Raw genomic sequence first — 26168 nt, forward strand, 5'->3', positions numbered from 1 at the left:
AATAAATAAATGGTATCAAAACAATGTTTGCTATAAAGTTTTTTTTTTCTAAAAATGAATGCAGAAATTACATGTAGCTAAGAAAAGCAAAATAACAGTTTCTGAGACAATGGAAAAAGGATGAATCACTTTTTCTACTTTCTTCTGCAATTAATAACAAAGGACTGTCCTTTTAATTATATCATTACGTTAATAATGGAAGGAAGAGCTACATAATAATAAAAAAGAAATCCTAGGATGCTATCATGTTTTCCATACTTCAAACAATGATCTGAAAAACAAAGGATCAAAATTTTACTGTTAACAAAAAATACACTCCACATAGTTGTTCCCAAAATGTAATGGTTCTATAATCTCTCCTAAAGAATGCCAAACACTGGAAATAAAGAAGCATATATCTCTTCCATTCTAAAAACCATTTGCATCATATTTAGCCCTAAATAAATTTCAACATTCACCATTAAAAAAAACCTCCCAGGTTATTTATTTACTGAAAAAATGTATTTTGTCAACATGAAAAACCTGAAACATGGTCTAGTACCTTCTTAGTTCATATAACCTCCTGACAAATGATGGAAAAGAACAAAGAATCTCATTATTGTTTCAGAGATTTGTTTTGATAATATGATGTCAACATATTTTATAATGTCCATACTAAATAACATATTTTAAGATTAATCAAAGTAGCACACAACATAGCTAATATTAAAAATGTTTAAGAGGTCTATATTGTTTGACATAATTAATATATAGTACATATCAAAAGAAAAAATTAAGAGGACTTTGATTATATTATTATGTAATTTGACTATTGCAAAAATCAGTTTTTTAAGTGCATGATGCCCATGAAATCTGTCTTAGAAGACAACTAATAAAATATAGAGGATAACAACTATTGTGATATTTACAGTATGTCACCTCTATTAGATGAGATGTCATATTACCTCTAAGTAGCCAGTATTGGGAAACATTAGTAGGAGGATACTATTGCACTTATCTCCTACTGGAAATGTTCTACAAGGATTTAACTGGTCAAGCAATGGCTTTGGTTCGAAAAACAAAATTTAACTGCAGGTGGTCCTTGACTTACAACCATTCATTTAATGACCATTTGAAGTTACAATGACACTGAAAAAAGTGACTTATGACTGATTTTCACACAATTGTTGCAGCATTTCTGCGGTCACGTAATCAAACTTGGGCAGTTAGAAACTAGCATGTACTTATGATGGCTGCAGTGTTTTGGGGTCACGTGATCACCATCTGTAACCTTCCCAGACAGCTTCTGACAAGCAAAGTCAAGGGGGACGGGGGAAGCTCGATTGACTTAATGGCCATATAATTCACTTAACTGCAATGATTCCCTTAACGAATATGGCAAAAAGGTTGTAAAACAGGGGCACACTAACTTAACAACCGCCCTGCTTAGCAACGGAAATTTTGGGCTCAACTGTGATCAAAAGTAGAGGACTACATGTATTGTTTTGACAGGCCATCAGGTTTTTAAATAATCTGAAACTAAAGCAAAAAAAATTATTTTTTAAAAAACTTACTAACCAGAGAAGGGAGCAAAAAGAAAACATGCAAGCTGTCCATCAAGGATAAAGAAAGGAAAGGTTGCCTCTCACCTGACCTGGGGACCCAGCATCTCCAGGCTCCCCTTTAGGACCGGCAGGTCCTGAAGACCCTGAAATACCCTACAAAGCAATTAACAAGAACATTTTTCCCCTTTATAACAGAAGCAGAGATTACGCTAGGTTGCTGCATCCCACACAGGCGATGCAGTCCTGTCCATGTTTGTTTAGAGACAAGCCCCATTATATTCAGTTCATTTATTTATCAAATGTATATGCTACCCTTGTCTCTAACCTGTGACTTTGGTTGACGTATGAGATCATCTCTGTGATTTAGTGTCACTCTTGTTTTAAAAGTCAAGTTGCAAGACTGCTTACGTCTAATACAGTATTTTCTGCCTATCTTGTATGATCAAGCAGAGTGGATGTAGTCTTCCTCCCTCAAACAATGTAATATATTGACACCCAGGAGGTTTGCCTTTTCCATTGGATGCCTGTTCTGTGGAATAGTATTTCCACTGCCGAGATTTGCGCGCTCCCAATGTGCTGATGTTAGAGATCTCTGAAAACCTAGTTCTTTTCTCAGGTCTTGGAGAAGAATGGTTGTGCCCCTGTAGAATGTTATTTGTGTGAGGAATTGTCTTTTTCCCCCCCCAGATGGGCGTGGTTTGTATTTTTCACTGCTCACCACCCTAATTAAGGGAGTTAGGTGGCCTCCAATCTGCTTAAATGCATGGAGAAGAATTGTGCAGTTTCGCACAGTGACATACCATTTTCCCTGGCATTCCAGGCTCCCCTTCTTTTCCAGGCACTCCATCTCTTCCTGGTACACCTGGTTTCCCCGGCTCACCCTAGTGAATAGTTACAGTTCATATAAACATCAAAGCCTGGTTCATTAAGAAGAAACAGTAATTTGACACAAGAGTACGAAATGATGGCCCATGGAAAAGTGAAGAGCCAAGAAGAAGGAGCAGAAGCAACTTACCACTTGTCCTGGTAACCCTGGAGGGCCCTGTGGACCCTAAAAAAGAAACCCAACAAGAAACGTGGATCAGCTCAGGAATTTAATAGTTCTCTCAAACTAAAGCAGGATATTTGTAACCTACCACAGGCCCAGAGGATCCTGCTGGTCCTGGGAGTCCCACAATTCCTGGCGGGCCTGTCATACCCTACAAGGAAAAAATATATATCACTTTGATCAAAGTTATCAACAGGCATCCAATCAGATCTATTGCATAGCTTTCCCATCCTGATCCTTTCCCAGAACTTGGAAACATCAATTGTTAGAAGGGAGACCCACAAAATTTACCTGTACAGGTAGTCCTTGACTTATTTATTTATTAATTAAATTTATTTATTAAATTTTTATACCGCCCTTCTCCCGAAGGACTCAGGGTGGTGTACAGGGCAATAAATATAAAAACAAAGTACAAAAGTTAAAAAACAATTAAATATTATGCCCGATATAAACAGCAATTAAAAACCATGTTAAAACCCCAACCCTAAACCCATCAAGGGTTTGTCTAATGATGGTCCAATAATATAATGGCTCAGAAAGAGTGCTGGCCATCAAAGAGCGCTGCAAAATCACACATCTGGTCAGGTGATTGCGATGTGGGTGATTGGTAACCTGTTCACAAAACTGGATGCCAAAGCGCCTCACAATCGCATGATCACTATTTGCATTCTTCTTTGCTTGGTTCCCCAGAAAGTCAATGGGTTAGGGAAGGTTGCAAGCTGCTCTTGCCTGCTGAGAGACACCGTCTCATCTCGGGGGACTGGCTGAGGGAGCTGCTTGTCATGAGTGAGCTGCACAGCACTGATGGAGTGCAGAAATAGAGCTCAAACCCCGAAGCTCCTGCAGCCTGTTACAGCCCCCTTCCGCACATGAAAGGAGCAGAACTCCTTCAGCAGGCAACTCTTTCAGGCAGCCCCTAGAGATGAGAGGGAGTCAAAATCCAAGTAGAAAGTGGAGAGGCAGTGCTAAGAAGCACAGGGTGCATCAGGCAGGTAGGGGATGCCGAGTGCGGGCTGCATGTGAGTCTCTCTTTGCTCAGAGGCTGAAAATCTTCCTTGGATTTCAGCAGGGAGGATTTTCAGCTCCTGAGCAAAGAAAATGCACAGTAAGGAAAAGAGCATGGGGTGCCTCAGGGAATGGGGGAGGTTGTGTGCAATTGTATTTGAGGTCAAGGGTTAAAAATCCTGCTTGGATTTCAGCAGGGAGGCTTTTCAGCTCTTGAGTAGAGACTCACAGGGTCTTCCTCATCTCTTCTGAGGCACCCCAGAATCCTTAATGCTTAATGACTTGCACAATCACTTAATGAGGACAATTGGGAGTGCTGGGATTGTGCTTGTTGTGTGAAGCAGTCATGTAATGTTCCACTTAACAACTGCTTTGCTTAACGACTGAAGTTCCTATCCTAATTGTGGTTGTAGCTACATATCTGTAGTTTTTTGACAATGAAAAAATCCTTGAAATAGCAGTAGGCCACAACATTTTTGAGTTACTATAATGTGTATTTGGGAAACCTAAAAAGATACTTACTCGTATGCTGGACCCAGGTTCTCCTACATCTCCCTGTAAATAACAAATAAAAACTGAAAAATTCACATTATTATTTGTGTTTGAGAGAAAATTGAGTTTTGAATGCTTCAATTTCTGCAGAAGATAATGTAGGTTAATTACATAGCATAACACTGGAAGTTCTGTGCTAAATTTTAGAAACCATATTGTTCATAGGATAACATAGGTATGTATGCTGTGTTTCCAAAAATAGGTTCCTCCAAACAAAAATACAGAACTATTCTATTTTCAGAATATTAAGCATGTAAAACTTTGACCATATGGAGCAACTAAAGATCAACCAGGCAACATGAGAACACACACACACACACACACACACACACAGAGAGAGAGAGAGAGAGAGAGAGAGAGAGAGAGAGAGAGAGAGAGAGAGAGAGAGAGAGAGAGAGACTATTGTTCTGGTAAAGAGAACAGAGTTGGGAGGCAAGAAGACAGAAATTGAAGAAAGAAATAATGGACAGTGATAGGTGACTCAAAATGGATTCTAGGCAACTGTGACTGCTAAAGAGTTGGTTCCACAGTTGGTCACAACAAAGATCCTGAAGCAGAGTTAAGAGGGATGTGGAGACTACCAAAGAAAGAAAATGAGCAGTGATGGGATATGTCTTCCTTACACAGAGGGTATCCATGTTTTATGGGCTTCACTGATTCTGAAGCTGAAGAAGCAGACCCTTAGCCTGCACCTGGAGAGTCAACAGGTTGTTAGCCACCTGAGAATAATGACTCTCACTCTAACAATAAAACACACCATTAGGAGATACAGTGGCAATCTGTGCATCTCCTGAATGGAAAGGGATTAACCCCTCTAATTAGACAAAGCCTCACATTCCTGTTCAACTTACTTTGGGTTGGTTATTGTGGAATTCTCTGGCATCTTATCTATAAAATGTATTGGACTTCCATTAGAATTCCATCTTCCAAACATTCCAAGCTACTGTGTTTCCCCAAAAATAAGACCGGGTCTTGTAATTTTTTTTTAGACCAAAAGACCCATTAAGTCTTATTTTGGGGGGATCTTTTATTTTTCCCCCAACACCTACCTCACCCTGTGGCGGCCCCATCCAGCAGGACCCCACCTGGCCGTGGGCCCACTTCTTCAGCCCCTCGTGGCTGTTCGCAGCAGGAGGCTGCGTGGCCCGCTGTGCCGTGCCACCGCCATGAGGCAAGGCAGGAGGGGGAGGGGGTGGAGCTGTCCCAAGTGCCCCATAGGCACCCAAACACGTTTTGCCCAAAGAGAGATTGGAAGCTTTGTCTGCTTGCAGATTGGGCGCTTGGAAACAGAGCAATTAGCCCTGTTCCAAATGCCCCATATGCAAGCAGATGAAGTTTCCAGTCTCCCTCTGGAGCGCGTCCGGATTGCCTGCCTCCCCCCTGCCTCTGCCTCCATGCTCAGGCTTACCTGCGCCGTGCCTAGGGGCTGCGGCTGCTGCCAGACACTGTTGGCCCCCGTGCGCTTACAGGCACTTGTGTTGAACACACCCACTCCACGGCCTTATTTTTGGGGTAGGCCCACCCCCAAAAATCAGGCTAAGGTTTATTTTCGGGGTGGGTCTTATTTTGGGGAAAACACGATAGCTGCTTGCAGCATTGGCATAATTTACAAGGTAAACAACCTCTCTTTGCACTCTCCAAGCCTTTGTTATTCTCTCCTGATCTTTATCTTTACCTGGGCTATGGGTAGAAGATTTTTACCATGCAAATAAAGCTCTCAGGCTTGCATAGGACATTAGGAGAGGATAAAAATAGGAAAATACATTTGCCAGCCCGGGATTCTAAGTGGGGAATCTTGAAGAAATTGACACACACATAAGAGGGTAAACTATGAGAAGCAGGAAGCTTCACTTTGCTATTAGAAAAAGAGCTTAGTTATTACTGAACAGGCCAATGTAAATCAAGTCTCACGTTACTGTTTTATTGCCACTTTTCAGAAGGGTTATATGAAAGGTGGGAAGGGGATATAAATACTATTATAAATGCCTTAGGTAAATTTTGTTTGGCTTGAAATAAAAATAGTTTAACTATTTTTACAAGGCAGTTAGTTAACAGGCTAGAGAGACATGCTGTCTTTCCAGTGCTACTAATCTGAAGGAAGATTCCATAAACTTTAGAGCAGGGAGGTCCAATCTTGGCAACTTTAAGACTTGTGGACTTCAATTCCCAGAATCTCCCAGCCAGCAATCAAATCAGGTTACATACCTTTATTCCAGGTACACCTTGAGTTCCAGGTGGGCCAACAGGACCCTGAAGGACAACGAAGGACAATTATTTCCAGTAGTCAAAGCACAAGTATGACCAAGTTAATTCAACTATTGTATACAGCATGCTAGTGTATCTTTACTGTGTTGTTGGCATTTCCTGAGAAGATAAGGTTGCTTTTATTAAAAAAAAAAATCCAACGTCTTGTAAGATTATCCCAATACACTGGGAGGCAGACATTTTTCTATAAATGTTCTTATATTTACTCAATTAGGTGGATATAGTGGTGTAATATTTTTAAAATAAAAGAACCAGGTTTACTTACAGGAGAGCCTGGTGATCCAGGATCCCCTTGATTTCCCTGTTGAAATGAAAGACATTATCAGTGATAATGTGGTAAACGTCTGAGTTAGCTTTTTTTTAGAACTGAAGGACCCTAAAATAGATTTTTCAAAATACTTGACTTCAAATGAGATCTTTACCCATTCCGTACAATCCAGATTTTCACACAGACTCCAGATCACTGAAAAAACAAATGTTGCTTATCCTAGAATTTTAAATAGTATTGACTATTAAAGTCTATTACTGACAGTGTCAGCTTCTAATAATATCAGCTGATAACGGCTCTGGAATAATTAATTACTTGAGCCTCCTTACATCTGGTGAACTCCCCCATTAAGAGGAAGTTCAAAGTCATTTTTATCAACTCATTTTTGTTGTGACCCTCTTTCTTTCTCTCTATATAGAGAAAATATCATGGGAAATTAGGGTACATACATATCTGTCATGATGATTTGCATACATGACAGCAATATTTTTTGTCCAAATGTCAGTTTTCTGGGTAAAATAGGATGCTGGAGAGAGCTAGTCGAACCACTGGGCAAATAAGTGACTGCCATTTCCTTGTTGCTCTATAGTCCTTCAATTTTAAATTCTAAAATAATAAACCAGTATCAAATATTGTGAAATAAATGTACACGCATGCACACATATTATACTGCATTATTGCTATTATTAAATATTTTTATTTTTATTTTATTTTAATTCCATTTATATCCCGCCCTTCTCCGAAGACTCAGGGCGGCTTACAAGCTTAGCAGTAGCCTTCATTCTATGTATATGCCTGCTTATTAGGGCTTTCACACACACCCCAAGCGGCATTATTACAAAGTCAGCTTAATTGCCCCCAACAATCTGGGTCCTCATTTTACCTACCTCGGAAGGATGGAAGGCTGAGTCAACCTTGAGCTTGGTGGGATGCGAACCTGCACTAATTGCAGGCAGCTGGTGTTACTTAAGGAGGCGTTAGCCCACTGCTCCACCAAGGCTCTTTTACTGGTATGTAAATACTGGTATGTAATTCATAATATTTTATTACTAGTGAGACTATGCATTCATTCTGTTCACAAAGTGATTTAAAAACATCACAAGAGCTTCATTATTACATCTTGCATTTGACAAATGAAAAAAAAAAGAACTTTAAGTGGTTTGCTTTGCTCCCCTCTGTGGGAACCCAGGTTTGGTCACCGTGCCAAGGTCTCCTTCTTCCTTTAGCAAAGCGGACTGTGCTAATTAGCCCTGCAAGGGAACCTCGTCTTCCCACCCCCACCCCCCATGATTAGTAGTAAGACGCCTTGTGCCACATGCAAGGTGGGATGTGGGTGAGATACAGGGGAGGGAAAACGGAGAGGAGGCACCTACCGGTCTGCCCAAAACTCCAGGGAAACCTGGCAAGCCCTGCAAAGATCCAAAGCAAAGACCCAAAGAGTTAGTGAGACCCAGAGCAATTTCTGAAGCAAGCGTGGGATGGCTTCCATAAAACAAGAAGGCAGGGCAGTTCCTAAAAAGAGAGCGAGCAGGCAGAGAAAGCCAACCACAGCCAGGGGCTCAGGACTGCTGCAGCCTAGGTATAAAGGTTACTTACAGCTGGGCCGGGAGGCCCTCTAATACCCTGTAGGCCCTAGATGGAGGCAAGAACATATACAGACACATGTATATACAGCTATGTAAAAAAGCTGTATATACAGCTATGTAAAAAAACAACCACAAGGATGGGTGATGGACTGTTGTCATCTGAAAGAACTCTCTTAGGGAGGGTCTCTCCTCATTGCTGCATCCACCAGCATCTCCTGGTGGAAGCTGTGCAGGCTAGCAATGGGATCTCAGAAAAATGCATGTTTAGGATGAGGAGGCACCAACAATAGTGCAACAAGGTGCTTCAGACCAGCATGCACACCTGTTGGCAAACTGAGCCTACTGCAGCTATTTGGATGCTCTGTACAAGTTCTGCAGAAATTTCCAACTTTTATCTGTTTAATAGCTGCCATTCATTATACTACCCCAACTTCTCTCTCTGAAAGGATGGAAACTCAAGATAACCAAACGTTGTTCTTGCATGGAAGGATTTTAAGCTGATTCCGATACCTAAAATAAATTCACAAACTCTTAATTCCAATGTTATGATGATAGTAAGCCTAACATTTTCATTCTATAATTTCAGCCGATTATTTATTTCATGCCTTTATTATTTTTACAAATAACTCAAGGTGGCAAACATATCCAATGCAAATTCCTCCTACTATTTCCCCCCACAACAACAGTGGGTTGGGCTGAGTATTGTTTGCTTTCTAGTGCCTTGGTAGACCATATTCAGCTTAGGGAGGCCTCAACAGAAGGGTTTAGCTTACTCTTCATCACTTATAATTATGGTTGTTTCTTACTTATGTCCAGTACATCTATAAACAGACATGTGAGTCGTTGTTCAAAGTATACAGAAATATTCAAGCATCTGAACAAAAGACATGAATATATTAGAATCAATCAAGTAATCTGTGATGACACTTTTTCTTTTGTATGACCTTTTTTTTTAGCCAGTTTGGTCTAATGGTTAAGGTACCAGACTAAGAAGCAGGAGGCCCTGAATTCAAGTCTCACCTTAAAACGAATCATCATCATCATCATCATCATCATCATCATCATCATCATCATCATTATTATTATTATTATTATTATTATTATTATTAAACACGGGAAAACTAATTTCAAACCTGATTCGTAAAGAAAATGTATCCTGGATTCTCAGTGCTACTAAGACAGGGGTCCCCAACCCGCAGTCCGTGGACCAGTAATAGGCTGTGGCATACCAGCAACCAGTCCACACAAACAAGCAAAGCCCCACTCGTGGGATGCAGGCAGCACACAAAACCACATACCCTCCGGTCCACGGAAAAAACTCTCTCCATGGAACCGGTCCCTGGTGCCCAAAAGGTTGGGGACCTCTGTACTAAGACATTGCTGTTCCAATAAACAGAATGATCTTCATTGAGAGACAACTTGTTTGCAGCTCTTTCTGCCCACCCAGTGACCTTACAGCAGAGTGGGTGGGTGTGCTCCAGGTCACCCCCATTAAATACTGTCATTTTGTGAGATATAGGAAGGGTACCTTCTCTTTGGGACTTGTGGGTTTCACTGAGCTCCCTGTCATATTCTCTCATTTAGAATTCCAATGATACTCCTTTTCTTTTGCTGTGTTTTTTGTTCTTCTCCTGTCTCTCTTTTCCCCTGCACCATAGGATTTGCTCTGCCAATGCTGAACTTTTCACTTACCGCTTTCCCTTCTGACCCAGGAAGGCCTCTCTCTCCTGGAAGTCCCTGCAGAAGATAAAGAATAAGTAGCAGCCAAAAAAGGCACAGTGTAATGCAAGAATGACTGTACAAGGTGGAGAACCATTTAGCGAACAACGATCCGAGGCACGTATGGCAGGGACTGCAGCACTTAACCAACTATAAGGGCAGCACGAGGAGCATGGCAAACACTGATGCCTCGTTGGCTGAGGAGCTGAATATCTTCTTCGCCCGCTACGAGGTTAAAAGACCAGACCCCGTAGCCTCTGCTGGCCGGCCTTCTGACTCTCAGCCACTCACCCTGTGTGAACACCAAGTGAGAGCTGTATTGAAGGCTGTGAATCCCAGCAAAGCCGCAGGCCCAGATGGGGTGCTGGGGATAGTGGTCAGGAATTGTGCCGATCAATTAGCAGGGGTCCTGACAAGGATTTTTAACATCTCCTTACAAACGGCATGTGTACCATCATGCTTGAAGGCAGCTAGCATTGTCCCAGTCCCCAAGAAAACTGCAGTTGAGTGCCTGAATGACTACAGACCTATTGCATTAATGTCTGTAGTCATGAAATGCTTCAAAAGATTGGTTTTCCAACATCTTAGGACATGCCTCCCACTGGACTTTGATAAACATCAATTTGCCTACAGGGGAAATAGGTCGACAGATGATGCCATAGCTACTGCTTTACACTCTGTAGCAAGTCATCTCGAGAAACCTGGAAGTTACGTCAGGATGCTTTTTGTTGACTACAGCTCGGCTTTCAACACCATTTTGCCGAGCATTCTCATGGAGAAGCTGACTGACTTGAAATTCTCCCCCGCTATCTGCGATTGGATTCAAGACTTTCTTAGGGATCGGGTACAAACAGTGAGGGTCGGGTCTGCTTTGTCCACCCCCCTGAAGCTTTGCACTGGCACGACACAGGGCTGTGTGCTTAGCCCCTACCTGTACTCTTTATACAGTTATGATTGTGTATCATCTGACCCATCCACTGCGATAATCAAGTTCGCAGATGATACAACTGTGGTGGGTCTTATTACAGGTGGGGATGAAACAGCATATAGGGCGGAGGTACAAAAACTATCCATATGGTGTAGTAACAACAACTTGCACCTAAACATCGGCAAGACGAAAGAGATGGTGTTAGACTTCCGGAGAAAAAAGGAGGAACCTGCCCCACTTTACATCGGGGAGGACTGTGTAGAGAGAGTTCCCTCCTTTAAATTTCTGGGAGTCTACCTCTGTGAAGATCTGACCTGGAAAGTTAACACAACCCAGGTGGCTAGAAAGGCCCAACAGAGGCTTCACTTTCTTAGGATCTTGCGGAAGAACAGGGTAGAACAACAGCTAATGACCCTCTTTTACCGGTCTACCATAGAGAGCGTCCTCTCGTATGGTATTGTGGTTTGGTATGCCGGTCTGACAGCCGCGGATAGGAAAGTATTACAGAGGGTAGTGAGCACAGCACAAGACATTGTGGGCTGTTCCCTGACACCACTGGATGACATCGCCAGGGCTCGTTGCCTTGGAAGAGTGAGGAAGATTCTCAGGGATGACTCACACCCTGGACGGTATCTCTTTACTCTCCTACCATCCGGTAGGAGATATAGGAATATAGCCAGCCGTACCAACAGGCTGAAAAATAGATTTTATCCGTGGGCTGTTAGGCTTTTAAATGGGACATAATCTTATGCAGAATTGACTTGGGAGGCCGGTGTGTGGTGTAGTTGGTTCACATGGTGTGGTGGGATGGAGGGTTTGTTGTCACTGTGTGTTGGGGGGAGAGAGCACAGGGGGAGGCTCAGCTAATCTCAATGTACACATGTTGTACTTTGACAATAAAGGTTTATTTATTTATTTATTTAGTACCGGCCCATTCTGAAAGTAAGACATTCATTGTTAAGAGGCAGAATAAATGTTGATGTCAGCATTGCTTTGTTTCAATAACTGTCATCATTTTGACAATGATCCACCATTAATACTCACTGGAGTGCCATCCCTGCCCTTTTCACCAGCTTCACCTCTCTCCCCTTTTTGACCATCTTCACCCTGTAATGCAAGATGGCATGACATCACAAAGGAAAACTGACAGCTCTATGGTGTCAACTCTCCATCACAAAAGCCAGAATCACTGGTTGCATCACAATGGTCAGTTAAATTTCTGCTGGTTAGCTCAGATCCACCAAAAGTAGAAAGCCTGTCAAAACCAGGAGAGCTCTGCCTTTCTCCTCTGACTTCTACAAAGGCCACTGAAAGGCTGAGATCTGCTGTATACTCATTGGAAGCAAGTCTGAAAAAGGTACTGTATGTGTCCTAGGCAATGGTTTTGATACTTTTAACTGCCTACTTAGGTTTATGGCTGCCCAACTCAAACAATTGTGAATATGGAAGAGATACAAGCAACAAGTAAATAATACTGTTAACAACCACAAAATTTAATAAGTGATTGTCATTGTCCCTCTTCCTCTGGGTTTTTCCACAAAATATCACCCAACTGTTCCTCAACTCCTTCCTCAATACCTTGACATAACCATTTCATAGCATTTTAAATGTTTCAGACTGAAATGGAGTCAATGCATAGTTTCTAGTCTGATTCCAAAAAATTGGCTTGTAACTATAAACAACAAACAAGAAACCCCCCCCACAAAACTTTCAGTCTCAGCTCCAAAAGAAAGCATAATGTACCCGATAGCAAAAGATTCTTGCAGAAAATTCATGGTCACTAATAGAAATGCTAATACAGTCAACGGAGATTTGGGTGGACAAAGCTACTTACTTACTGCACCATTGCTCTGATGGTGAAAAATTAGAGCTGTGGAAATCATTGCATGAGATAGTGGAGAGGTTAGGCAGGTTAGTCAGATATAGTGTAATGAATTCAATGGCAGTAATAGCAATAGCAATAGCACTTATACTTATATACCTATATACTTATAAAGCACTTCACAGTGCTTTACAGCCCTCTCTCTAAGAGGTTTACAGAGTCAGCCTATTGCCCCCAATAATCTGGGTCCTCATTTTACTGATCTGAGAAGGATGAAAGGCTGAGTCAACCTCAAGCCGGTCAGATTGAAGGAATTGAACTCCTGGCAATGTGAACAGAATTAGCCTGCAACACTCCATTCTAACCACTGCACCACCATGGCCCAGTGTTAACTGGGAACAGGGAAAGGAAAGGACTGAGAAGATTGGTAGGTGGGCTGGTGATCAGGCCATGTGGAGAAGAAAGAGAGAAAGGACAATTTGCACCAGCCTTTCTATTCCTGCCCCATAACACCCTGTCTGAAACTGGGTTTCAAATAGGCTGAACCTCTGAGCCACATGTCTGTTTTTTATTCACTTTTGTGAATAAAAGACCCCTGGGGGCTGCTGAATTATTCTTTAAGACAGTGAAAGAGACAGAGGCAAAAAAATATTAAAGGAAGATCAGGTCAAGCACTTGCAGGAAAGAAGAGTTCCCTCTCGCAAGTGGAGGCATAGAACAGACACAAGGACAGCTGGAGAAGTGCAAAGATGAGAAACTTACTACATTCAGACCTTATCGCCTCTGGAGCCCTTTGCACCATCTTCTCCTGGGTCTCCCTGTGCAAGGATTAAAAAAAGGAATGATTATTCTGCCAAGCCTTTACTAAAATAGAAGCATGGGGAAAATGTCCTGCTATCAAAACAATCATCAATCGACTCTCACTAGTTGGGACACCATGTTAGTAAATCCATTTACATTTTCTGACTTGTAATGCTTACTTCAAACCAAAAGAGTTTCTGCTCACAGAAGAGAATATCTCTTGTTAAAAGTACAACTCCTGCTTTTTTTTCTCAACAATAAGCATAGTCCATCAAATGTTAAGGGCAAACTGGACATGCAGTTAATTAGTGAATATGGTTTATATACAGAAGTTTTAAAACAAAAACAGCAACTAAAAGGTGATGTACTGTATGATTGCAAGATCACAGATGTTGAATCCTTCCATTGCAATCCTATATAGACTAAACAAATGATGCTTCTCAAGCTGCACACTATGTAGGAAGATATTAAATTGAAAAAATAACAAGGGGACATTCACTAACCTTGCTTCCCTTGGGTCCTATAGGTCCACGTTCTCCAGGAAGTCCAGAGTCTATTGTTGTATCTACCTGAAAGCACATAAATATGTCAGTCTTGTCATCAGTCTGTCTGACAGCCTCTGCCTCTCTCTCATACAAACGTCTATAGATTCCTGTTTGGGACCACAATACTATCAACAGAAGTCACATTCTCAACACAGCTATAGAACCTCTCAGATTTAATGATGTTTCAACTCTACCCCCAGAAACTACATGATTATCACATACAAAGGGCTTTCACATACATATACAGTAATTGAAGCAGTGACTTTCATATTTAAACAATAAATATTGAAAGATCCATGTGCCTGATGAAATCTATCAATTTTCCTAGGCGGCAACCCAAATTTCAGTTCAGTCCCATAGAGATGAAAAAGATTGCTCATACTAGCATATGAAGCTTAGACTATTCCACAAATGCCCTCCTTAACTAAAATGCGCAGAACCCTTAGACTCAGCCATTAAATACTAGATTGGCAGTGTTCAGTATGATATCAAATACAGAGGCATCACTCTGGGCACCTCCTTTTTTCTATTTCATGTTGACAACTGAATGGCTTGCAAAAAGCATTTTCTGCGTGAATTTTATCAGTTTAGGAAAATGCTTATTACAGTAAAGTAAAATATGTTTCAAGCTGAGCTCAATTCATGAGCTCTTTTCCAGGGGAAAGAAACACAAAAGAATAACTGTCTCATGGTTCCTTGGTCTGGTCAAGGCACTCAGATATACCTCGAATGTCCCCCAGTTTCCTTTCATAGAATTATACAATATAAGGATTGGAAAATATCTAGTAAGTCATGTAGATCTCTTCTTAAAGATTAAAAGATTAACTTCTTAATCTTTTGTAATTTGGTAGCCAGGGTGTAATTTTAAATCCAACCGACCTTGGATCCTGGTGGGCCTGGAGGACCTGGTGGGCCATCTCTACCCTGTGGACAAGAAATAGCAGGTAAAGATCAACAAAATGCACCATTGCTAGAGGTCACTTCTCTTTTGCCCTTCCATAGGTTGCAGCTACAAACCTATGTTGACTTTAAAGATAAGTGATCAGAGATCGTGAGTTCTTTTTCAGACTAACCGCAGTTTACTTACAAAAAACTGTAACAGAATCTAGACACCTTAAAAAAACAAGACAAAAGATCAAGGCAAGTGATTTCTAGGTCAATGGATTTTAGATTAGAAAAGCAATGATAGGAGGGGCTTCACAGTTTCCAATTTCCTCAAACTAAGTTTGTTTTGAGCAGGGCTCTAAATGTCAATTTGTGGTTTGGACAGACACACACACACATAAACTGTATGTCAGGGGTGTCAAACTGCCAGCCCGTGGGCCGGATGCGTCACGTGGAAGCCGTGCCCACCCCATTGCCGGCAATGGAGAAAAAGCTCCGATACGTCGCGCGATGTCACATGACATCACAAGTTGGACATGTTTGTTGTATGTGTTGTATGTGGGGGCATACATATGTAGAGGACTGTGATTACTTGAAATCTGACGATAAACACCTGCGTGGGAATCTGTGTGAAAACTAAATGAGGGTAATGCAAAGCAGACACATAGAAGATCTACAGACATATATGCAATTCATTTTCCCACTGATTGTTCACTCAATTTCTAAAATATTATTGGTATCACATGAACTTTTAAGTGATGTGGCTGAATCTAGGACAGCATGTCTGGAATACTGGGATCAACATGATCTAGAGCAGGAATAGAATATTCCTAAATTCTCCCCATTGTTCCATTTCAAGAAAGTTGTAAGTTTGTATATTTAAAGAGACCACTAGAGAACATGGTTTAGCTGCAGGTAACATGAGGGATGCAACACCCAGTGATGACAGTTCAAGAATTAGTTGGATGAAAGTGTGCATCAAGTTGCCAGTACAAACAGCCAGATAAACATTATGCATGTACTTGAACATGGAGTTGCCAGCTTCGATAGCAATGGACAGGAGAGCATTGTGTGTGCTTTTAGAGTTCTTCTGATGATGAAAGGGGAGATGTGAAGCATGGCTCAGGTCTGTGAAATACAGAAAATGATATTCTCTATAATTAACACTGAGCTGCAGCTGGAACAAACCAGAGCAAGCTGTGACCAGTCTAAATCAAGTGTACAGGGTAGGAGTCAGATGTCAAAGTTGCTTCCAGCAAGTGGTGGGTTAATTTAAGTACTCTCCTAGCTATGTGTATGCAGTTGTAGAGCTTTAATTCCGGCTGCTGGAATTGATAATAAAGCTCGTAAATGTGGCAGGTCCCAGCAGGACTTATAGCCTTCTGCATAGAGCAAGGCATTTCTAATGAGGCCAGGGTGACCCTCTAAGCAGCCTAGCATTAATATCTGTGGGTGGGATGGTGATTGTCCATAAAGAAGGAGGATAGCCTTGTCAATGCAACCTCAGGAACTAGTGAAGTGCAGAGCACTCAAGCAACCTTGGCATCTCAATTTGCCAGAATCTCTTTCTACTATGCACTAGACAGGGGCATCTAAAAATATAGTGGAAGACAATAGCAAACCAATTTTATATCATTGCCAAAACAACTACACAGGTCCATAAAGTGACCAGGAGCTGAGCTTTAATCCTACTCTAAAAGGAGTTTTTAGCCCTACTTACCTGTTCTCCTTTTGTACCTTGCTCACCCCTGTCACCCTGAAATACAAAAATAACATTTTAAAAAGAGATAAGCAATCAATATAGTCACATCACTTCTAACATTCCCTTATCTCAACTTAAGTTTAGAAATGTAAAGTGGGTTCTTTTCTGGGGAAAAAAAATCACGAAGCATAGCAGGGAACTTGAGATTATCCTATGACTTTTTCTTCATTGTGGTGGGGAAATATTATGGGTATTTTTTTAACTGTTATTATGTATTTGTTCAGTTGCAGAACTGAACAGTGACATAAATAGATGCAGTTCTGTGATGAATAAATAAGCATTCAGATGTGTTTACAATAGACAATACGATTTAAGAGGCTCTCTTTAAAGCCAAGATCATCAAAATGTATAGCATCAAAGCATACATTCACATGAAGAGCAAGCCAGGACTATTTTTCTTGTCCTGATGACTTTTTCAGTTGGGGCTCATAGTTCTACTTACTTTCTCTCCAGGCCTCCCTGCTTCTCCAACTTCTCCTGCCCGGCCTGGCAGCCCTGGAATTCCAGGTTTCCCAGGATCCCCTGGCTGCCCGGGTGATCCTCTTGGCCCCTGTTCTCCGATGGCACGTCCTGGTGGTCCTTGTGGTCCTTCATTTCCTTTATCTCCTTTTGCTCCTCTTTCTCCAGGAAAGCCTATGAGGCCCTACAAGAAATGGTCAGGCTTTACTTAGGCTGCTTCTGGAATAGAAAGCTTGCAGGCAGAGATTCAAGGATATAGCTTTGATAAGACTACTTTATTGCAGATACTGGAAAAATTCTTCAGGTCCACAAAAGCAGCAGCTGGTAACTGTAAGACTCAAACTATATACACATTAGCTTCAAATCATTCTTGCCCTATGAGTGAGAAGCCACTGAAGGCCATTCATTCTGGGAGGAGACCAGTTTACAAATATAGCAAATCAGTCTGGTCTCTGCCAATCTAGCTCTTACTTCAGTACAAAGCACAACCTAGGCCAGGGGTCGTCAACCTTGGCAACTTTAAGACTTGTGGACTTCAACTCCAAGAATTCCTCAGCTTTGCTGGCTGAGGAATTCTGGGAATTGAAGTCCGCAAGTCTTAAAAGTTGCCAAGGTTGAGGACCCCTGGCCTAGGCAAATCAACTTTCTTATTATAAAGGGTACTCTGAGGAGTGTATTAGAGGTGTCTCAATCCAATGCTTCGTCTTATTTGACTTGAGAAAATTAGCACATCCAGTGGGCTCCCAAGTATGATTCAGTGGGGTCTAGGACAACTCACCACAGAACAAGAGTTATACTACTATGCTACAAGAGGGCAAAAGCCATGGTCCTTGGATACCAGCAAGTAGTCATACCAAGGGCATAATTTGGAGCTGTTCCTAAGGTTCTGGGCAGTTGTAATTCTGAAAATGGTAGCAATTTGCTTCCTAGAAAGCTCCCATTTCCACCCTTTAAAGCCCAAGAAAGAAAAGGTGGAGCAGATCTGGGGCTCTTTTTCAGTTATGGAGGCATGTAAAGAAAGGGGCTGGAAGCAGTTCATTTCTAAGAAACTCCTAACTTCCTATACTGGTCATCTTTGAAAAGCCTGAAAAGGAGGTGGGGAAAATCAAAAACATTACAAATTATTTCCTCACCTAGTAAATTTTAGCTACATCTGTTTACCAAAGAGCGATTGACAAGAAAATGAAAAAAGCCTTACTCAGAGATAAAAGGGAAAGTATTTATTTATTATGTACAGCAACATTTATGTCAGTTTTCCCTTGCAATAAAGTGGTCCAAGCACCATCTATGAGAAAATGGCTGCTGGGATGCAACAAATACTTAAATGTTTCATTTTTGTATTCCTTAACACTACCCAAGCCAGGGAAACTTTCAGATGCACCCACCTGGTGAGGTCACTATGTCATGAGAAAGCTTTGCTGCCTTCCACAGAGTTGCAAAGCTGAGTTACACTCCACAGACGTAAACTCAGGTCTGCTGTACTACAATTTACTATTTCATATTTTATTCTTCAAGTTTAACAAACATTGTAATTCACATCTGAGACCCACAATTCAAAACTTGGTATCTTCCTCCAAGTCTACTTCTTGAACTCAAATCACTGGATGCTATACCACCAGGGATTATGAAACCAAAACCAATACCTTTTGTCTAGACCAAAGGTAGGCAACCTTGGCTCTTTTATGACTCATGGACTTTAACTCCCAGAATTCCTGAGCCACCCCTGCCCTAGAGATAGGTCACTGCCCTTGGATGGTGGTAAAATTCAAAGTGATGGATGTTAGCCATGCTGAGTCGGCTATGCTGACATGAGTCATAAAAGAGCTGAGGTTGCCTACCCCTGGTCTAGACCCAAGGAGCAGCATAGACCACTGTTTCTCAACCTTAGCATCTTTAAGATGTGTGGCTTTCAACTTCCAGAATTCCCCAGCCAGCATGGGGAAACACTAGCATGGACTACATTCCCATCAGAGTCTGACGGTGCAGGTAAGCATTTGCAGAATGAGGAAATGTTTTGGCCCTGCAGATCTCAAAAAAGGGAGGAGGCGCGCAAGAAGTAAATTGATGACAGAAGAAAAAGGGGCAGTTTTAATAATTAAAGGCCTGGAGACACACGAAGAATGGATGCAGGAATTTAGACATTTAGAAAAGCAGCGAATCAGTTGCCTGTGGTCTCTGCCCCACTTTTAGCAAACTTTTTCTAAACAATACTGTAGGAATACTAACGTATAAAAATTAATCAACACTGAATCCATTTTTCTACATCGTCACCATGATATTTGGATTTAGGGCACAATATTCAGGAAAAGAACATGTATGCTGTGTTTGGAATTTTGTTTGTGTATGTGTGAAGAACTTTCCCCAGCTAGATTAAAAGGAAAAAGAAAATATGCACTTAATATTTATGTATGAAGAACTCAACCTTACCTCCTTCCCTGGTGGCCCTCTGTCTCCTGGATCTCCTCTCTCACCCTTCATTCCTCTCCGGCGGTCAGGGACTGAGCTGCCGTCATAAGTATCAGTGACCTCTCTGAGTAGGGAAATCTATGAGGAAGCAAAGAAGAATCACTGAAGCATGGTGAGAATCACAATCTAAAATGCAAACATTTATAAACTAATATTCCTTTAACTTATTTAAAGGTGAGAGAGAATGGTGGCTCTAACCTAATTCAACTTCATTATGCACTGAGGGAATTGGCTCAGACATAAACAAGAGACCCATTGTTGTTGTTGTTGTTAGCTGCAAAGTCGTGTCCGACCCATCGCGACCCCATGGACAAGGTTCCTCCAGGCCTTCCTGCCCTCTACCATCTTCTGGAGTCCATTTAAGCTCACACCTACTGCTTCAGTGACTCCATCCAGCCACCTCATTCTCTGTCGTCCCCTTCTTCTCTTGCCCTCAATCTTTCCCAGCATTAGGCTCTTCTCCAGTGAGTCCGTCCTTCTCATTAGGTGCCCAAAGTATTTGAGTTTCAAAGAGACCCATGCTTTACTTTAAACTCTATATAAGTTATGTTACCTGGGCTATCAGAATTCCAAAAAAAATTGTTAAAATGGATATTCCTCTGTCCTAGTCCTATTAGACCTCTCGGCGGCTTTCGATACCATCGACCATGGTATCTTGCTGCGGCGTCTCAGGGGATTGGGAGTGGGAGGCACAGTTCTTCGGTGGTTCTCCTCCTATCTCCTGGGACGTTCGCAGTCGGTGTTGGCAGGGGGGCAGAGATCGGCCCCTAGGTCTCTCGTTTGTGGAGTTCCTCAGGGGTCGGTTCTCTCGCCTCTCCTGTTCAACATCTATATGAAACCGCTGGGTGAGATCATTCGTGGTTTTGGAGTTGGGTATCATCAATATGCCGATGATACCCAACTTTTCTTTTCGACCCCAAGCCACCCCAGTGATGCCCTCGCTGTGATGTCCCGTTGCCTGGAGGCGGTTCGGGTCTGGATGGGGAGGAACAGACTTCAACTCAACCCTGACAAGACTGAGTGGCTGTGCATTCCGGCATCCCGGGACATTCAAAATGTTCCATCTCTTTCTATGGGGGGGTGAGCTCTTACCCCCTGTGGATAGGGCTCGCAACTTGGGAGTCCTCCTAGATTCACAGCTTACCCTGGAAGATCATGTGGTGGCCGTGACTAGGGGGGCTTTCGCCCTGGTTCGCCTGGTGCGCCAGTTGCGGCCCTATCTGGACCGGGATGCCCTGTGCACGGTCACTCATGCGCTCGTGACCTCTCGCCTTGACTACTGTAATGCTCTCTACATGGGGCTTCCCTTGAAGACCACTCGGAGGCTCCAACTGGTACAGAATGCGGCCGCGAGAGTTGTCTTGGGAGTTTCCCGGTACTCCCATGTTACACCTTTGCTCCGCGAGCTGCATTGGTTACCAGTTGTCTTCCGGGTGAGGTTCAAGGTCTTAGTTATGATCTTTAAGTCCCTACATGGCATGGGTCCGGGCTACCTCGGGGACCACCTGCTGCCGGCTTCAACTCCCCTCCGCCCTGTGCGTTCCCACAGAGAGGGCCTCCTCAGGGTGCCTCCGGTCAGGGAATGCCGACTGGCGGCCCCCAGGGGGAGAGCCTTCTCTGTGGGTGCCCCGGCTTTGTGGAACCAACTGCCGGTGGAGCTCCGGATGGCATCAGACCTCCGAACTTTCCGTCGTGGCCTGAAGACCCATTTATTTGAATTAGCCGGTCTGGCCTGACGGGGGAGCTGGGTTTTAAATTGTTGTTTTAGAATTGTAGTACTGTTTTTTAACTGGGCATTGATTTAATCTTTGTTTTAACTTTTGTATTGTATTGTATTGTTATTTATATGCCCTGTGAACCGCCCTGAGTCCCTAGGGAGAAGGGCGGTATACAAATTAAATAAAACATAAACATAAACATAAACACATAAGCACCAAAAGATAAATAATTAAAAGTATTTCCTGGGGCAGAATGTTCCACTATTTAGAAGCTAATGTTAAAAAGTTTGCTTTCCTGGTCCATCATCCTTATGTCTATCTGCACTGAGATAGATATCAAGCAGATCCTTCCAAGGTCCATCTAGAGATTCAGATATTTTCAGAGAAGATATATATATTTCCCCTGAGGCTGGAAGCACTTTTCTCCTTCTAGATCAGGGGTGTCAAACTGCTAGCCCACGGGACGGATGCATCATAGCAAAACCACGCCCACCCCATTGCCGGCAACCGAAAAAAAGTCACAATACATCATGACACATCACGTGACGTCGCAACTTTGACACCCCTGTTCTGGATGTTCACTTAGAGTCAGCCAGAAGCCTTGAGGGAAGGACAGTGATACAGCAGAGATTCCCAAACTATGGGCCGTGGCCCATTACTGGGCCGTGGCATCTTGGCCAGTGGGCTGCAGGCCACTGTTGCCGCAAATGTTGTCTGGGCAGCAGCAGCACTGCTAATATTGCATGGATGGTGGCAGTTCCACAAGCGGCAGGTGGGCTGCAGCATGACCTTGCATGGGGTGACATCACTGCAGGCCGCGGCATGAGCCTTGCATGGGGTGTCGGCGCGAGCCTCATGCTGGAGGTAGCATCACTGCAGGCCGCAGCGCAATCCTTGTGCAGGGGCAGCGGTGTGAGCCTCATGCTGGAGGTGGTATTGCTGCAGGCCATGGTGCAATCCTTGCACTGGTGGTAGCATCACCACAAGCCTAACACAGGTGCTGCCATTGCTGAGAGCCTCACGCACATACTTACAGTCCCTTTTGCGTGGTACACATGCTCGCATCCTGTTTGTACATGCGCGCACACATGTGGCCACATTCATGTTTGCACATGCACGCGTAAGGCACCTGCCCGTCTCTCTCCCACCGGGCCACCAAAACAAAAAGGTTAGAGACCCCTGCGATACAGAGATAAGATGGAGGATGTAAACTGAATTCCTACCTTAACACCAAGTGCTTCTAGGGCTCGTTCAACATTCTAGGCAAACAAAAATAGAAAACCATGAGCAAAAAAAAAAAAAAGAAAATAGACCATTGGGAATAAACATCAAACATAATGAAGTAAGATGGTAGTCGCTTTATGCAGGCTAGAATCCTTCCTCGTATGCAGCCCAAATTTAAGAAATCACTTTAATGTCTGCAAAGATTCTCAGTCATCCAGGTCATGGTTGTCCCAAAGATGCAACTCAATCATCCAAGACAACCATGATCTGCATGACTGAGAATCTCCATAGACATTTAGCTATGCAGTTTGGGATAAATACTCTTTGAATGGTACGGGAGTATAAACGGACTTCCAAAAAAATGCAGACTACAGGAACCATTTCTGCTTCAGTTTGAGATGCAGACAACACAGAGTCATACCCAACACCCTGTGCGTGTTCAACAGTGAAGGGACACGGCAGAAAACGTCCTGCAGAAAGCACAACTCCACAACACACTTCTTTCAGCAGTTCCAAGAAGTCCACACCCATTTGCACTACTCAAATTACCTTGAGGGCACAGATAAACCTCCAAGTGGCCTCAATGACTCTCTAAAAACATGCGAATGAACAGCTGTCTGCTGCAAGGAATATAAATCCTTCCATTCCCTACCATCCAGTCAGAGCTGAAGAAGCTTCTTGGATGAGAAGTGAAACGTCTTCAAAGAAAGACAAGAAAGTCCAGTTGCCTCCCAAAAAAAGCACCTTTGGGAAGATCACTTTAATGTCATGCCCATGTGTGTGAACTGCTTTTTGAGAAAGAAAACTCCCGATTGGCGAGCTCTTGACAGGTCTGTTACTCCAACAACTTTTAACTCAACAATTTCCATGGCTTATAAGTCCCTTAAATATTTTAATACAATCCTGATCAGACACTCAGCAGTAGGAATTATTCTCATCCATGAGTCAAGCCATGTTCTCAGGATAAAATTGTTCACTCTTCTCAGTTTAAACTTTTACAGGGATTGCTGGTCTGTGACTGTAATAAAATTGATTGATTGATAAACTTTTACAGGAGGAATTCCCCCTTCCTAGGCTTTCAAGGTGAAATGAGGAAATAATACTCTTGCTCACTCACTGATGCTGTCCCGGGTTCCCCTCGTGGTCCAGTTTCACCATTTCTCCCCTGAAATAAATTTTTTAAAAAATATATAGAATGAGTGAAAGATGTTGGATGATAACTTCAAAATGCATGGTATACCTGGCATAAACTGTGGATGATCCATATCAGTGACCATTGATCTGCCAATAATTGTGCCACACAATATTACCCGATTCCACTGATGAAGATCTCATTGTTAAATGACTAAAAAGGGGGCAGAGGGGCTCAGTGAAAGTCATATTCATATTCAGTAAAATGGGATTCCTGTTAACCCAAATTTTGGGTCATGAAGAAAGCCTTCATAATGTTTCAAAACTCTAGAAATAATTGATTTTGAATTATTAAATGCCTGGGGAAAAATGCCCACCTGCTCTCCTTTGGATCCTGGTTCCCCTCTGTCTCCCTGCAAGAGAATGGGATGAGAAGTCACCGGGCAGAGAACTATAAAGAAATTCCCATTCTGCTCTAGGTGATAGTAGAGCCTAAGGAAGCGCTCACAAGATATGCAAGCTGTAAATCAATATATCTGCTTCATGTGGATGCCAAAATATTCAGGTTTTCTAGGAAACCACAGAAAGTGTACCATATACTGTATACTTGTTAATGAGACCATCCATGCATAAACCAACCCCAAAATTTTTAATCAAAATACATGAAAAATGCCCCACCTATGGGTAAGCCAACCCTCAATTTTTTTTGTATATATATTCTGGAGCTCTTCATTTGTTTTCATATTTTGTAACGATAAATAATCTTTTCAAGAACAAATTCCATTTAAAATTTTTACAATGGGCTTACCCGCAATAGCACATTTTTCATAATACTTTGGTTTGGCTTATTATGAGTATACAATATATGGATACTTTTGAAACGTATTACTTTTTATGTATATTTGTGAATAAGTTGAACACAATTCTGGAGTTTATTTTGGGATGTAAAATTCTCAAATTATCGGCAAGTAGGTAATATTACTATAATTCAGATATCTTAATCTGGATTTATAAAAAATAGGTAAGAATTGGGGTTGGAGAAGAGATAAAATCTGCTAGATGCTTGTGTTGATGCCTATATATTTTTTGAACTGGCTGCTAATATGTATTTATAGTGATATTTTATGTTTTTATCTCTTGCTTATTGAGGTCAAGCTCAACATTCTTATAAACAGAAATAAATAAATAATAAATAAATAAATAAATAAATAAATAAATAAATAAATAAGCAAGCAAGCACCTGTTAACATTTATCTTGTAATTTCTATTTTAGGTATTGCCACAGATAAATTTAAGTCAATTGTTTTAATTTTGTTGGTTGTTAAACAGATTTTAATATAGTCCAGTCTGAATTTATCAAGTGCATTCTATGAAAATATGGGTTATTATTGTCATTTGTTGAATTACAATTCTTCATTCAGTGACTAGACTTATCGCAAATGATTTTGTCTCTCAACTTATGGAGTCGTATTGTGAAGCCTGATAAGGATGCTCCTGTTCTTTCCAGTTATAATCCTGTTCGTTTTCAAATTACTATATACATCAGTGCAATTTTGGGAACAAATATTATATTAAAGGATCTCAATGCGATATTGACCAATATTTCTAAAATATGGAGATTATCACCTCCCAAATAACATGGAGCATGTCAAAAAGAATAATTTTACAGAAGTGGGAAGAAATTTACTCTTCTAATTTTAGGTAATCAATGTAGGGTATAGCTACTATTTTTCAAAAATCTTTATGTTCTAAAGTAATAACATAATGCTACTTGGTCTAGATTTGATAAGCTTAATGATTGAATAAATGTTATATTGTTATCTTTAGTTATTGTATAGTTCTTTTTTTGGTTATTTTTTGTCACATTTTAATCACTATCATATATCTAGGGTTTCTTTTTCCACTATAATTGCTATTTTTTCCTCTCTTAGTGATGTATTTTTCTGTGTGTTTTACCATTGAAATGAAATGAAATGTCCTGCTCTCTAGAGGAAAGATACTTTGGATGCCTGATCTAGATGAAAAATTATTTATGTCCCAGATTCTGATATCATGTGTGATATGTGAAAGGCAGGATAACATACTATGATTGGAAGTCTGAGACCGTCAATCTATAATATACTTCCTTCACATGCCATGTGAAAAAAGGCATAGAAGGACACACCTATATATTGTGTTGTTCCCAAAACAATAACAATACCCTTCACGTGTGGGCTTGAAACTACATTTTTTAAAAAAAATCTGCAAAGTCATAGAGGGAATTCAGCTGCCATTGAGACCGAAGGGAGAACTGCAGTGTCATCTGACTTTTTTTTTTTTTACAACTCTACTGATGTGATGCAAAGTGTAGTAGATCTTTGCTTACCTTTTGGCCAGATATTCCAGGGAGGCCGGGCAAGCTCTGAAAATAGCAAAATGTACTACCAGTATTAGAGAACTA

At 41.7% G+C, this 26168-nt stretch overlaps 1 protein-coding gene across 1 annotated transcript in view; it reads right to left on the reverse strand.

Moving 5' to 3' along the window:
* COL7A1 (collagen type VII alpha 1 chain) overlaps positions 1 to 26168 on the reverse strand; it is a gene marked incomplete at its 5' end in the record, with an annotated part of 134524 nt that overhangs the window by 30442 nt on the left and 77914 nt on the right. Inside the window, 21 exons of the mRNA XM_083353344.1 lie at positions 1629 to 1697; positions 2345 to 2425; positions 2560 to 2595; positions 2681 to 2743; positions 4120 to 4152; positions 6355 to 6399; positions 6680 to 6715; positions 8056 to 8091; positions 8279 to 8314; positions 9961 to 10005; positions 11960 to 12022; positions 13511 to 13555; positions 14042 to 14107; positions 14963 to 15007; positions 16689 to 16724; positions 17173 to 17373; positions 19617 to 19733; positions 22597 to 22632; positions 23715 to 23762; positions 24106 to 24141; positions 26094 to 26129. Of these exons, the coding sequence (XP_083209470.1) occupies positions 1629 to 1697; positions 2345 to 2425; positions 2560 to 2595; positions 2681 to 2743; positions 4120 to 4152; positions 6355 to 6399; positions 6680 to 6715; positions 8056 to 8091; positions 8279 to 8314; positions 9961 to 10005; positions 11960 to 12022; positions 13511 to 13555; positions 14042 to 14107; positions 14963 to 15007; positions 16689 to 16724; positions 17173 to 17373; positions 19617 to 19733; positions 22597 to 22632; positions 23715 to 23762; positions 24106 to 24141; positions 26094 to 26129 (1209 nt within the window). The remainder of the gene's footprint in view (positions 1 to 1628; positions 1698 to 2344; positions 2426 to 2559; positions 2596 to 2680; positions 2744 to 4119; positions 4153 to 6354; positions 6400 to 6679; positions 6716 to 8055; positions 8092 to 8278; positions 8315 to 9960; positions 10006 to 11959; positions 12023 to 13510; positions 13556 to 14041; positions 14108 to 14962; positions 15008 to 16688; positions 16725 to 17172; positions 17374 to 19616; positions 19734 to 22596; positions 22633 to 23714; positions 23763 to 24105; positions 24142 to 26093; positions 26130 to 26168) is intronic.

Source organism: Vipera ursinii (assembly GCF_947247035.1).
Source record: "Vipera ursinii genome assembly, chromosome: 2".
Lineage (NCBI taxonomy): Eukaryota > Metazoa > Chordata > Lepidosauria > Squamata > Viperidae > Vipera > Vipera ursinii.